Source organism: Antechinus flavipes, chromosome 2, assembly GCF_016432865.1.
Source record: "Antechinus flavipes isolate AdamAnt ecotype Samford, QLD, Australia chromosome 2, AdamAnt_v2, whole genome shotgun sequence".
NCBI classification, from domain to species: Eukaryota; Metazoa; Chordata; class Mammalia; order Dasyuromorphia; family Dasyuridae; genus Antechinus; species Antechinus flavipes.
In genome coordinates this window covers 616,740,090-616,751,971 of record NC_067399.1, presented here as the reverse complement: position 1 = coordinate 616,751,971, position 11,882 = coordinate 616,740,090, and the positions used below count along the sequence as shown (strand labels likewise).

At 36.9% G+C, this 11,882-nt stretch overlaps 1 protein-coding gene across 1 annotated transcript in view; it reads left to right on the top strand.

The window, feature by feature from the left end:
* The first annotated feature begins 910 nt into the window (after positions 1–910).
* Positions 911–11,882, top strand: part of DNMBP (dynamin binding protein) — an 81,186-nt gene continuing 70,214 nt past the window's right edge. Inside the window, exons 1-2 of the mRNA XM_051981853.1 lie at positions 911–1,090; positions 3,206–3,328. Coding sequence (XP_051837813.1) covers positions 946–1,090; positions 3,206–3,328 — 268 coding nt within the window. The 5' untranslated portion in view covers positions 911–945. The remainder of the gene's footprint in view (positions 1,091–3,205; positions 3,329–11,882) is intronic.

The following is an 11,882-nucleotide window of genomic DNA, read 5'->3' as shown; positions in this document are numbered from 1 at the left end:
TGGCCACCTTTGTAGTACAAGAGAGCTAGAGGGAAAATGCTTCCTCCTCAGAGTTAAGGCACCAGCGGGGAGGGGGATCAGGAAAGCCTTCCTAGAGAAAGTTTGAAATGCTGGAGATGAGGAGAGAGCATTCCAGTGCATTGGCACCCAGTCAGGAGATGGATTAAGGAACAGGAAATAGAGTAAGGAGGCTAATGGAGCTGGATCCCGGAGCACACAGAGGGGAGCAAAGCATGAGAGGAGGGAAAGGCAGGAAAGCACCACTTTAGGAAAGTCTGTTAATAGGGAGCCCCTGGAGTTTATTGTGAAGAGAGGTGGGGTGACATGGGCTTACATTTTAGGAAGATCATGTTTGCATCTGAGTGGAAAAGAGACTGGTGTGGGGGAAGGTAGGGAGACTTTCCTATCTGTATGGGTAGAAGGGGTCCTGCTTCTGCTTTCCTAAGTCATTTTAGTTTATGAACCACTACTACAAACCTACATTTCCCTAACAGGTATCTCTTCTAACTCCCATAGGTATGGAACATCTATTACCCTCCTTCTCTCTAAGAGCAATCATCAAATCCAATGAGAAAAAGACCTTGAAAGATTAAAAAGCACTTCCAAGTGCAAATTACATGGGATCTAGTAAGAATTAGTCTTGTTATTAGGGATGTCCCCCAAAATAGGATAGTGACATCTCCACGTCTCCTTGATTAATCTGAACAAACTATGTTATCTAATGACGACTTTCTACATCAAGTTGCTTGCTGTCTTGGGGAGGGAAGAGGTAAGGGAGGGAAGAGGAAAATTTGGAACACAAAATCTTCCAAAAATGAAAATTGAAAATTATCTTTACATGTATTTGGAAAAAATACTATTGAAAAAAAAATAAAGGTGGTTTTGTTTCTATGACGTTTTCAGTTTCTAATAGAACTATTTTTCATCTTTTCAGGTTTCTAAGCCATGGAACCTGGCTCAGTGGTTCGTGCTATCTTTGACTTCTGCCCAAGTGTATCAGAGGAATTGCCCCTATTTGTAGGGGATGTCATTGAGGTGCTAGAAGTAGTAGATGAATTTTGGCTGTTGGGAAAGAAAGAAGATGTTACAGGTAAGAGGTCCACCACTTTTTCATCATACAAAAAATGGAATCTAATTCTTTTCCAGATTATAATTAAAAGTGAATATAAGGGAAAAAACAAATAAACAGTAGCATCTTATGATCTTATAGTACTTCTTTTATTTGAACAGAGGACTATGAGAGGCAGCGTTATTTAGGGAAAGAATGCTGGCTTTCAAATCAGAGGAGTTGGATTCATACCCCACTGATACTTGCTCCTTCTGGACAAGTCACTTAACCCCTCTGAACATGAAGGATTGGGCTAAAAATGGCTTCTGTGGGTCCTTACAACTTTAAATATGTGCTTCTATGAAATGCTGTATCCTATATCCATTTTGAATGCCATTCATTGGTAGTGACTTATCTCTTTTCTTCAAGGAGTACAATTTGAGGCCATTCAATGGCACCAACCCCTAGCCTTAACTTCATTCACTTACTTCTTCCTTCTCTTTTGCTATGAATTCTTTCTCTTCTCTAGTCAGTCCTAACTGTTCTTTTCAAAATCTGAATAATTTTCTCATCAAAACCTGATTTCAGATTTGGAAGGAACCTCAAAAGCTTTTCAGAAAGTAAAAGTTTTAATCCAAACCTGAATAAGAATCCACTCCATAACATAATCCACAGATGGCCATATAATTTTTGCTTAAAGACTCTAGTGAGGATGAACCTACTATTAAAACAGCCATTCCATTTATTGTTCTATGAAAAATGAAAAAGCTGATTTTAGAAAGGCCTGGAAAGATGGTCGCAAACTGATGTCGAATGAAACAAGCAGAACCAGGAATACATAGTACACATTAACAGCAAGATTGTGTGATGATCAACTATGAAAGACTTGGTTCTTCTCAGGGGTTCAGGGATCCAAGGCAATCCCAATAAACTTTGGCTAGAAAATGCCATCTGCAATCAGAGAGAGAACTATGGAAAATGAATGTAAATCAATGCATGTTATCACTTTTTTTCTTTATTTTTCTTTTGTTTTTTTTCTCTCATGGTTTTTCTCTTTTGTTCTGATTTTTCTCTCAACATGATTCATAAGAAATGTGTATTAAAAAAATAATTATACATATACAACCAGAAAAATAAAGAAAAGACAGTCCATTTCACATTGAATAGATTTTATCAAACAAATTTGTCCTTATACATCAAGCCCAAAGTTGTATCTTCGTAACTTATGATTTCTTGTTCTCTACTTTGGGGCCATGAGTATAAATCTAATCCTTCTTTCATTTTGCCACCCCTTCAGATACTTGAAGACAGCTAATATATTCTCCCTAAGCCCTCTTTTTTCTGCTCTAAACAATCATAGTTGTTTCAACTAGTTATCTTTCTGGCATGAATTTTAGTCCTTTAACTCTTTTGAGTACCCTCTTCTGGATGCTTTCCAGTTAAATGTCTTTCTTAGAATGTTATGGCCAAGACTGAAGATAACATTTTAGATATGGTATGAATGGTAAGAAAACTTTCAGTTCTGTAGATTTGGATAATGTGCCTCCCGGAATGCAGCCAGAATGAAATCTTGTTCTTCTAATGCTCTAGGACTTTCACTACCTTTGACATCATACAGCATCATCTAACTATGATCATTAAGATCCTTTGTTTATCTTTCCTCATGCCCTCATCTCCTAAATTGATCCCGTCTTCTTTTATTTCAGTCAAACTGACTTTTTTTTTAATCATTCTTTGTAGATTGACATTTTAAATCTATCTTTGCTCGTTATCTTCCATTCTAGAAGTAGTTTCTTAGTTTTCATTCACCAGATTGCATTACTTTTTGTAAAAATTAGATTTATGTGTTTCAGAATGTCCTCATTAATTAGACTACACTTTAATAGGTTTACATTTTCATTTGAATAATTAACTTTGTATAAATTTTTTCCATTAGTTTTGTTTAATGTAGATTTAGAAGTCCTTGAAGATTGTCCTTTTATCTTCTGTGTTATATACTTAATTTATTCCTTTAAAATGCCAGTAATGTCAGATAGCAGTAGATGTTCAGTAATTGCTTCATACTAAACACATATCTCAAGGGGAAAAGTTTCATGTGTTTTTTTATGTCTTTCAGAAAAAAAAAGGTACATCTGAAGTTTTTGTTTCTATTTCTAGGACAATTCCCTAGCAGTTTTGTGGAGATTGTGACCATTCCCACCATAAAACATGGAGAAAGGCTGTTTGTCTGCATATCTGAATTTTTATCCCAGGATATGGATAGTCTCTCCCTCCATCGAGGTAAACTGGTGATCTGGGGAGTAGAAAAAACTGCTTTAACTCAGATGAAGAGAATTCTTATTAGCTTGGTGACTCTTAGGCTAGAATTATGTTTAAGTTCTCAGTCTTGAGCTAGGAAGATCTTCTGTCATGGTTGAGAGAAATGAAATCAAGAATTAGGTGATGAATGACAAAGCAGCCTCATTCTTCTCTTCTAGTTCCTAGATGTGGTTGGAGGTTTTGTCTCAAATTGAAATCTCCCCACAATCACTAGGGGTTAGTGTGAAATCAGTAATTTTAGAAAGATAATTTTATGCACATGTTTAGCTTATGTTGGATTACTTGCTATTTAGTAGAGGGTAGTGGGGAGTGAGGAAGAAAAATTTGGAATACAAGGTTTTGCAAAGGTAAATGTTGAAAACTATTTGCATGTGTTTTGAAAAACAAAAAGCTATTATTGTTACTTTTTTAAAAACCAATTCTAGCCACATTTTTTAATGTATACCTGCACTTTCTTAAAAACTACATTGTTATGGTTTTTTTGAACTTTTAAGTATGGGATATATCACAAGGAGGATCTTGGGATCATAGTATTACAGAATGTTAAGGGAATTTAGAGATTGCTGAGTCCAGCCCTCTTACTGTTTTTATTTCAAGGAAATATTTCTTTATATAGAAACTTTTAAAAACATGATGAATCCTTAGAAGACTAGAGAGCAAAAGTGGCAGATATTTTAAGTATTTAATTGAGTTAGTTTCACAAGAAATCAAGAATTATGTTGGAAGGAAATCCATTCAACTCAAATTTCTGTTTGTAAAGAAAAAAACTGAAGATAATATTAAATGAATCATTTTCACATTTTTCCATGTTATTTGTAGCAAGCAACTGCAATCTAAGACAGTCTCCCAAACAGTCTTGTTTTACAGACAAGGACACTGAGGTTTAGAGGTAAAGTGGCTCTTTACTGTCTGTGTCGCAAACTGCCAGTTTCTGAGGCTGGCAGGTAAGAACCACCCTACTGTGCCTTCAGTCCCCTTCACCATCTTCCTTCCTTCATGCTACTCCCTCTCAGACTCTTTACACTCCAAGGTAAATTTTAGCAGATAAGAATACTGAGAAGCTACAATGAAGCCTGTATACTCCTGGTTAGAAGGTGATATAGAAAGGAAACATGAACCAGAAAGAATATGGATCCTTTGGCACTATGAGAAACTGATTATTAATTAATTATTAATAATAATAATGAGAGGGTTGAACTCATCAGTCTCTAAATTCCATTTAGTTTCTAACATTCTATAAATCTATGATTCCAGGACTCTCTTTTTAAATGCTGAATAAAGAGAAATGAAGGCTCAATTCAGCATTATTTAAATGCCCACTCTATTCAAAGTACTAGATGAGGTACTATGAAAAAGGAGATCACGAGAGTCCTAGAAAGCATGCATTGTGGATAAGAGTTTAGGAAAAGTGAAGTTTAGGAAACTGATACACATGAGTATTTTATTTGCGATGTGTATTTATGTTTTTAGGATTTAGGGGAATTCAAGTAAATGTTTTTGTTCTAAAAAAAAAGAAAGCTAAAGGAATATGCTGTATTTACCATCTTGTAAATACCTTATGAATATAAAAATAAAGGGTCCCTATATCTTGGGAGAATGAAGTTCTGTGGATAATAGCTACAAATTTCTATCTTTCCTCAGAATCTGAAATTGTTCTTCTCATAAGTGCTTTTTCCCCTCGTTTTTTCCTCCTTATTTCCCCCCTCATAGTATTGCTACAACTCGCTTATCTCCTCACTCCAGTATTGCCCACTAACACTATTTTGTTAGCTTATCCCTTCTTCTTTGAGTTTAAAAAAGTCTTTGATAGAGGGGTGCTATAGGCTGGTAAAGATTGTGGAAGCCCTGGAGCCTTGTGGGATGGAAAAGTCTGTGGCCTCTGCATTAGCTTATGCTGCCTTTTTAAAAACCTTTCCTCCTTTCCCTACCTCCCAGAGAGTTCACTAAGATGAATAGAAATAGCCAGATAATACTGTAATCTTCTTCTGAGGAGTAAAATGTTCCACCCTTGGATCTCCAGCAGGTGTCACCTATCTCTCCCCATTTTCTTTGATTTTTTCTTTACAATTTCTCATTGACTCCGGAAAAATTAAGGTGTTTTTGAGTTTTGCCTTTAAGTTAGAAACTAGCTTCTTTCTGCTGGAGTTCCAAGAGCTGGATTAAGCCCTGGCTTTGAGTGCCATTGTTCTCTGAAGACACTGGGAAGAAGGAAAGTGAGAGGAAGGAGCTGAAATGTAAGAGGAAAAAGAAAAAGAGAAAGGACAAATATGGAGAGAAATACAACAGTGCTGCCCATAACCATTTCAAAAGGCCTACATTACTTGTCCCCAGTTAAGACCTGTTTTGCAAGTCTGGTGACAACTTAAAGGATGATAACAGTCAAGAAAGTGAGTGTTTCCTTCAATGATGCAGATCAAAGCCTCTCATTTCTGTTTTACTTTATAATACTATCTATTATTTGGTATTTGGTATACTTAAAGTTTGAAAAATGAAAACAAAAGACTAAGAAAATCTAAATTAAAAGAAAAAAGGTCTGGAGGCTTTAAGGGCTCAATTTGAGTCAAAAGGGATAAAGCAATCAGAAAAAGCTAATGTGATTTTAGTCTTCAGTATAATGCAGATTGGGGTTCAGGTTATTGCAGCAATTGCTCTGTCCTTTAGCTCTTTCAAACCATATTTAGAATATAATGGTTAGATCTGCAGTATTTTAGGAAGGATACTATTGTATAGCTAGTTGCACAGACATGCAACCAGAGGATTTAGGGCCTAAATGGAGACACTTTCGTCTCGCATATCTACTCTAGCAAAATCTTGAAATTTTCATTTGCCTGAATGATGATCAAAAAATCCAAAAAGAAACTACATTAATTGATTTCCCCTATACCAGAGTTGCACAAAAAGTCAGTCACTCACAGATAGTAGGAAAGGAGATCTGCAGTAAAGCCAGTAATAGTGAACGAAGGCAAATAAGTCAGAAGTCTCAGTGCAGGTGGGCCGCTTACATACTTAGCCTAGTGATGTCTGCATCTGGGCGGGGCAGCAAGAGGATCTCTTGCCAGTGTCCTTTTCTTTGACTCTGGCACAAAACCACTTCCCACCTAGAAAACCCCAGAAGTTTGAAAGCTGAAGAAAGGAACCGTGGAACCCTGATAGAGCAGTGGTGTCAGGTCCAAACAGAAAAAGAAAATCACAAATTCTTCAGGCAGTGAGTTTGACATCTTTGTGTTAGAGCATTAGCAACTAGGATGGTACCCAGATCTCCTTTCAGGATGATGCAGGCACCCAGAAATTTAGAAGCCCTCATGATTTAGAAGGTCCTGAAGATCAGTGCTCTTAATCTAAAAAGATCCAGGGAGGCCTGACTGTGGGATATGAGAGTCACTGCAAGAATTCAGAGAACCCTGGAAGAGACCAAACAGAACAAATCACTATACCCCTCCCCATCAGAAAAAAAAGGCACAGCAGAGGACAGAGCCTGACATTCACTCCAAAGTAAGGAGGGAAAGCAGGAGAAATGAACCAGTCAAAGTGATGCTCAGCATAAAAAATATTTTAGATTAAGAGAATATCTCTGTAAAAAAGTATAAGCAGTTACTCAAAGGGGGAAAAAAAGATTTTCTAAAAGGAATATCTAGAAGAAATGAGGCAAAAAAAAAAGAGAAATAAAAACTGGGGAAGAAAGAATTAGGAAGAAAATAAATAGCTTAGAAAAGAAAGTAGAAAACCTTACCTAAGAAAAGGAATCTCTGAAAATTAACATGCTGGCCCTGGAGCTAAGAAACTTGAGTTAAATATGTTTTCAGATGTTGACCTTGGGAAAGTCACTTATAAACTTTTTAATTTCCTCACCTATAAAATGGGGAAAATAACAGTATTTACCTCCCAGGGAGATAATTGTAATGCTGGAGAAACTGATGCAAGATAGAGATTAAAGAGGTTTTTTTTTTTTTGTTTGTTTTTTTTTTGAATTATAGCTTTTTATTTACAAGTTATATGCATGGGTAATTTTACAGCACTGACAATTGCCAAACCTTTTGTTCCAATTTTTCCCTTCTTCTCCCCATCTCTTCCCTCAGATGGCAGGTTGACCAATACATGTTAAATATGTTAAAGGGTAAATTAAATACAATATAAGTATACATGTCCAAACCGTTATTTTGCTATACAAAAATAATCGGACTCTGAAATAGTGTACTATTAGCCTGTGAAGGAAATAAAAAATGCAGGCGGATAAAAATAGAGGGATTGAGAATTATATGTAATGGTTCATAGTTATCTCCCAGAGTTCTTTCCCTGGGTAGCTGGTTCAATTCATTACTGGTTATAAATAAATTACATTTATTGGAACTGGTTTGGTTCATCTCATTGCTGAGGATGGCCAAGTCCATCAGAATTGATCATCATATAGTATTGTTATTGAAGTATATAATGATCTTCTAGTCCTGCTCATTTCACTCAGCATCAGTTCATGTAAGTCTTTCCAGGCCTCTCTGAAATCATCCTGCTGGTCATTTCTTACAGAACAATAATATTCCATAATATTCATATACCACAATGAGATTAAAGAGTTTTAGTAATTTATTTGAAAGGGAAAGATTTACTGGGACCAAACGGATCCATGGTTTGTTCCCAGAGCTGAATGAGACTATTGTCTTCAAGAATCTAGAAAACAATGTGAGTTCTCAATGACATATATACATGTGGCTCAGCCACAGGGGATAGACAGAGGCAGAGGTGGAATCAGAGTGCTAAGATCCGGGTGGGGAGAGGCACTGGGGATGGGAGAGGCATCTGATAAAACAGTACCTAATATTCTGTTAGATTGGGATGGGGAGAGTATTTTGATATTCTAAAATATAAGATCTTTTATCCTTATCAAATATTCTGATGATTAAGAGGGAGGGGTGGTTTTGCTGGATTGAGCAGAACAAGTAGAAACTGAGGCAGAACAATTCAGGGAAACTGAGTTAGGACAATTAGGGAAACTGAGTCAGGACAATAAAAGAGAACTGTGGCACAACATTCCACACTTCTCTCTTCTGAATATTCAAATCATTGAATTACCTTCCTCTAGATACGTCTTAAAACCATAATTTTTTTTAATGGCTCCCTATTGCAATCATGTTAGGTCCTCTGCAGTTGAGTAGCATCTTAGCCAGAGAATCCAGTTGGAGATGGACAGTTCACTGTGAGTTAGGTGGTCTGCAGTCATTTGTGTATTAAACTCAGCCTCTGCTTATAGGGAATAGCAGTGCTCAAGATAGTCCTGCTGCCCATCCTAAGAGGGATACCCCAAGTCTGTCAGGGACTCCAAAGGGGGGAAAAAGTGGGGCCTGGAGTAGCTCCACCTGTCCCCTCTCAATAGAACAGGAGCTGCTAGTAGGATCCAGATTTCTGAGCAGATTATGCACGGTTAGACCAAGGCAGGCATCCCTGAACTTTTAGAGACATGATACCAAACTGCAAGGTCCTTTGAGATTGCTGAATTACTAATTAAGGAACTGGAGTTATAGGAGTGGAGAAACAGATCAGGACAGGAAATTGCCAAAACTGAGTCTGCCAGGACAATTCCAACAGAATAAGGGATTTCAAAGTTAAAGCATAACCAGCAATTCATAGTCCAGTAATTTTAAGCAAGGAGAAAAAAGGAAAAAAATGAAAAAGGATTTCCAATTCAATTGGAACTAGTGAGATAGGGGGTGGAGCAAAAGTGCCTAAGAAAAATACATCAGTTTCCCCAATTTCCTATCTCTTCCTCCATTTTTTTCTCATGGAAAGGAATTATCAAATAACCATCCCACATATAAATCCCAAGAGTAAATCAAAATTCCTATACATAACAGACTAACAGTAGGGTTTCCTAAAAATCCCTCAAACATAACAGCAATAGTTACACAATTTTAGCAATTTCTGTCCCAAATCTTAAAACACAGTAATAGTTAAAATTTTAACAATAATTCATCAAGCACTTTCTTACTCCCCCACATCAGTCCAGATTACATCAGGAAGAGGGGCAATGGTCTCAATCTAAGCTGCTTCAGGCTGAGAAATGGGCGAAGGTGCTCAGTCCAGGGAGGAGGATGGGTGTGGTATGGCGTGCTGACGATCAAAGCTGTATGGTCCCAAATATGGCTGTAATTTGACTAAGATCTAGAAAAAACACAAATCTAACAAACAGAGGTTAGAACAGACTAATACAAAATGTGAAGAGGCCAGTATGAATTGGCCAGCAGCTTAATAGGTTTTCTTCACAGACAGGCAAGTGGCTGTCAGCTATAGTCCCAATAGATAAAACAGCAATTAGGCTTTTGTCCTCTCGTTAGTTAGAAACCTTAAAAAAAAAAAAAAAAACTTGAATATCCAGATACGATATCCAGTAACAGATAGATGACCCAGACTAAATACTTATTTGCCCAAGTATTTAAGATGTAATGATTACAGATAACTAGACTGGAAACAGCAAGGTAAGACATAATTGAATTGCATTAACAGTTTCTATTGACCATTGCTCTGATTATAGAAATCAGTCACAGTAGGAAAAAAATGCAGGGACATAACTATAACATATCATGAACAATCAAAACTGATCCCTAAGCTTATAAAGGATAAATAGCTACTTTAACCCAGTTTTACTCCAGATAATTGTCCCAATGGAGCTTTAAAACTCCCAAATAATATTAACTACAAGCCCAAGAAATTCTGTCTCCAATAACAAATCCCATTAACCAAAGTTTTGGATAAATCCTAAATAGATTTTTACCATGACCTTGTATGGATACAAATCAGTTTGCTTTAAAATACCCAATACATAGACAAATATCCCAAATTTCATATTGTCCATAACAGAAATATTTTCAAAAGGGCAAAGAAAAAACCATTATTTTCAGAAGTCTTTTAAATGATGGGCATAACCTCAGGATACAATCAATACAATTAAGTAAACTTTATACAGAATATCCTAATTCACATAAGAAAATCTGAAAGAGTTTAGAAATAGCCCTACCAAATTATGGATCACATTTATGACCATATTCTTTAACCAAGGAAACCATTATGTATATTTAGTCAATTAATTTAAATCACAGTTTACTATTTTTAGCCAAGAACCAGGTGGCTACAACTTGATAAAAAACCAGCTGGAACACACTTAGTGGGGGAGGGAAGGGGGAAGGGAGGAGGGAGAATTCCACGTGGCTATCCTTCCTTCCTCCCCCCTCCCCACTCCCCCCCATCCACCTCCAAAGAGTCAGGGGGGAGAGAAGGCAAGCTAAACTTCTCAGAAATTAACACCCATTGGTGTCTTATAATTCTGAGAATCCAGATGCTAGCACAGACAGAACAGATAAACAGATCAGATTATATCCAAAAACATCCAGATTTACTCTTCAGTGGCCAATATGGAGTGTCCACCATTGGGTCATAGTTGTGGCTGAAAACTGCTTTCTTTCCCGGAGACTCTGGAAACAAATCCAGAGGGCCAGCCTCTCTAGGCCAAGATCCCAGATCCTCAACCACCCCAAGGTCCAAGGCAGAGACCCAAAAGTCTCTAGTCTCTAATCCTGCTCTCATTTTCTAAAATCTCAGTGTAACCTCTAAAATGTAATGCCGGAGAAATTGAGTCAAGATAAAGATTAGAGAGTTTTAATAATTTATTTGAAAGGGAGAAATTTACTGGGACCAAATGGATCCATGATTTGGTGCCAGGGCTGAATGAGACTATCATCTCCAAGAATCCAGTAGCGAATGTCAGATACAAGATTCTTCTATAGGGTAACAAGAATAATAACACAAGGGGGGAAGTACTTGTGGATGTTCCAAAGGTTTGAAGAGGGTAAGGAAAAAGGAAGGTAAAAAAGGAAGATTCTAATTAGTAGGGGGTGGGGGGGGAGTTGCAATTTCTTTTAGTTAGGGAGTGAGAAGAATATTATATGAAAAAAAAAAAAGAAGGAACATGGGGAATAAGCCCTGGATGTACCTCGTATTTAGAGGACAGAAGTGCTGAACTTGCTTCTGAGCATGTGCCCACTAACTATTTGGTTTAGAAATGTTTTCAAATTCACTTTTTTAAATAAGAGTCAAGACAAAGGAGGTGAATGATTCTGGAGTGGCAGTAGCCATAAGCAAAGCAAACTTATTTATGCTTAAAGTAAGTTTAAAAGGGAAAGGAGAGTAACTAGAACCATGAGGGTGCCCCATGAATTGGAACACGGTTGCATAAATCAGTGTGATGGGATATCACTGCACTAAGAAATGATGAAAGGGAGGACTTGAGAAAATCCTGAGGCAAAACAAGGCAACTAGCATCACTATTGTGCTTTAATTGTGGCTTGTTTGGGGAACATGGGGAAGAAAGAATAAAGTAGAAAAAGTGCTCAGCAGAGTACAAAAGAACAGCCTATGAGGAAGCAAATGAAAGATTGAGCACTCATGAATATAATTTTTTTTTAATATTATATAGCCTTTTTTGAACTGGTAATTTATTGTTATATATTTTGATTCCTCCTTAATGTTGTGC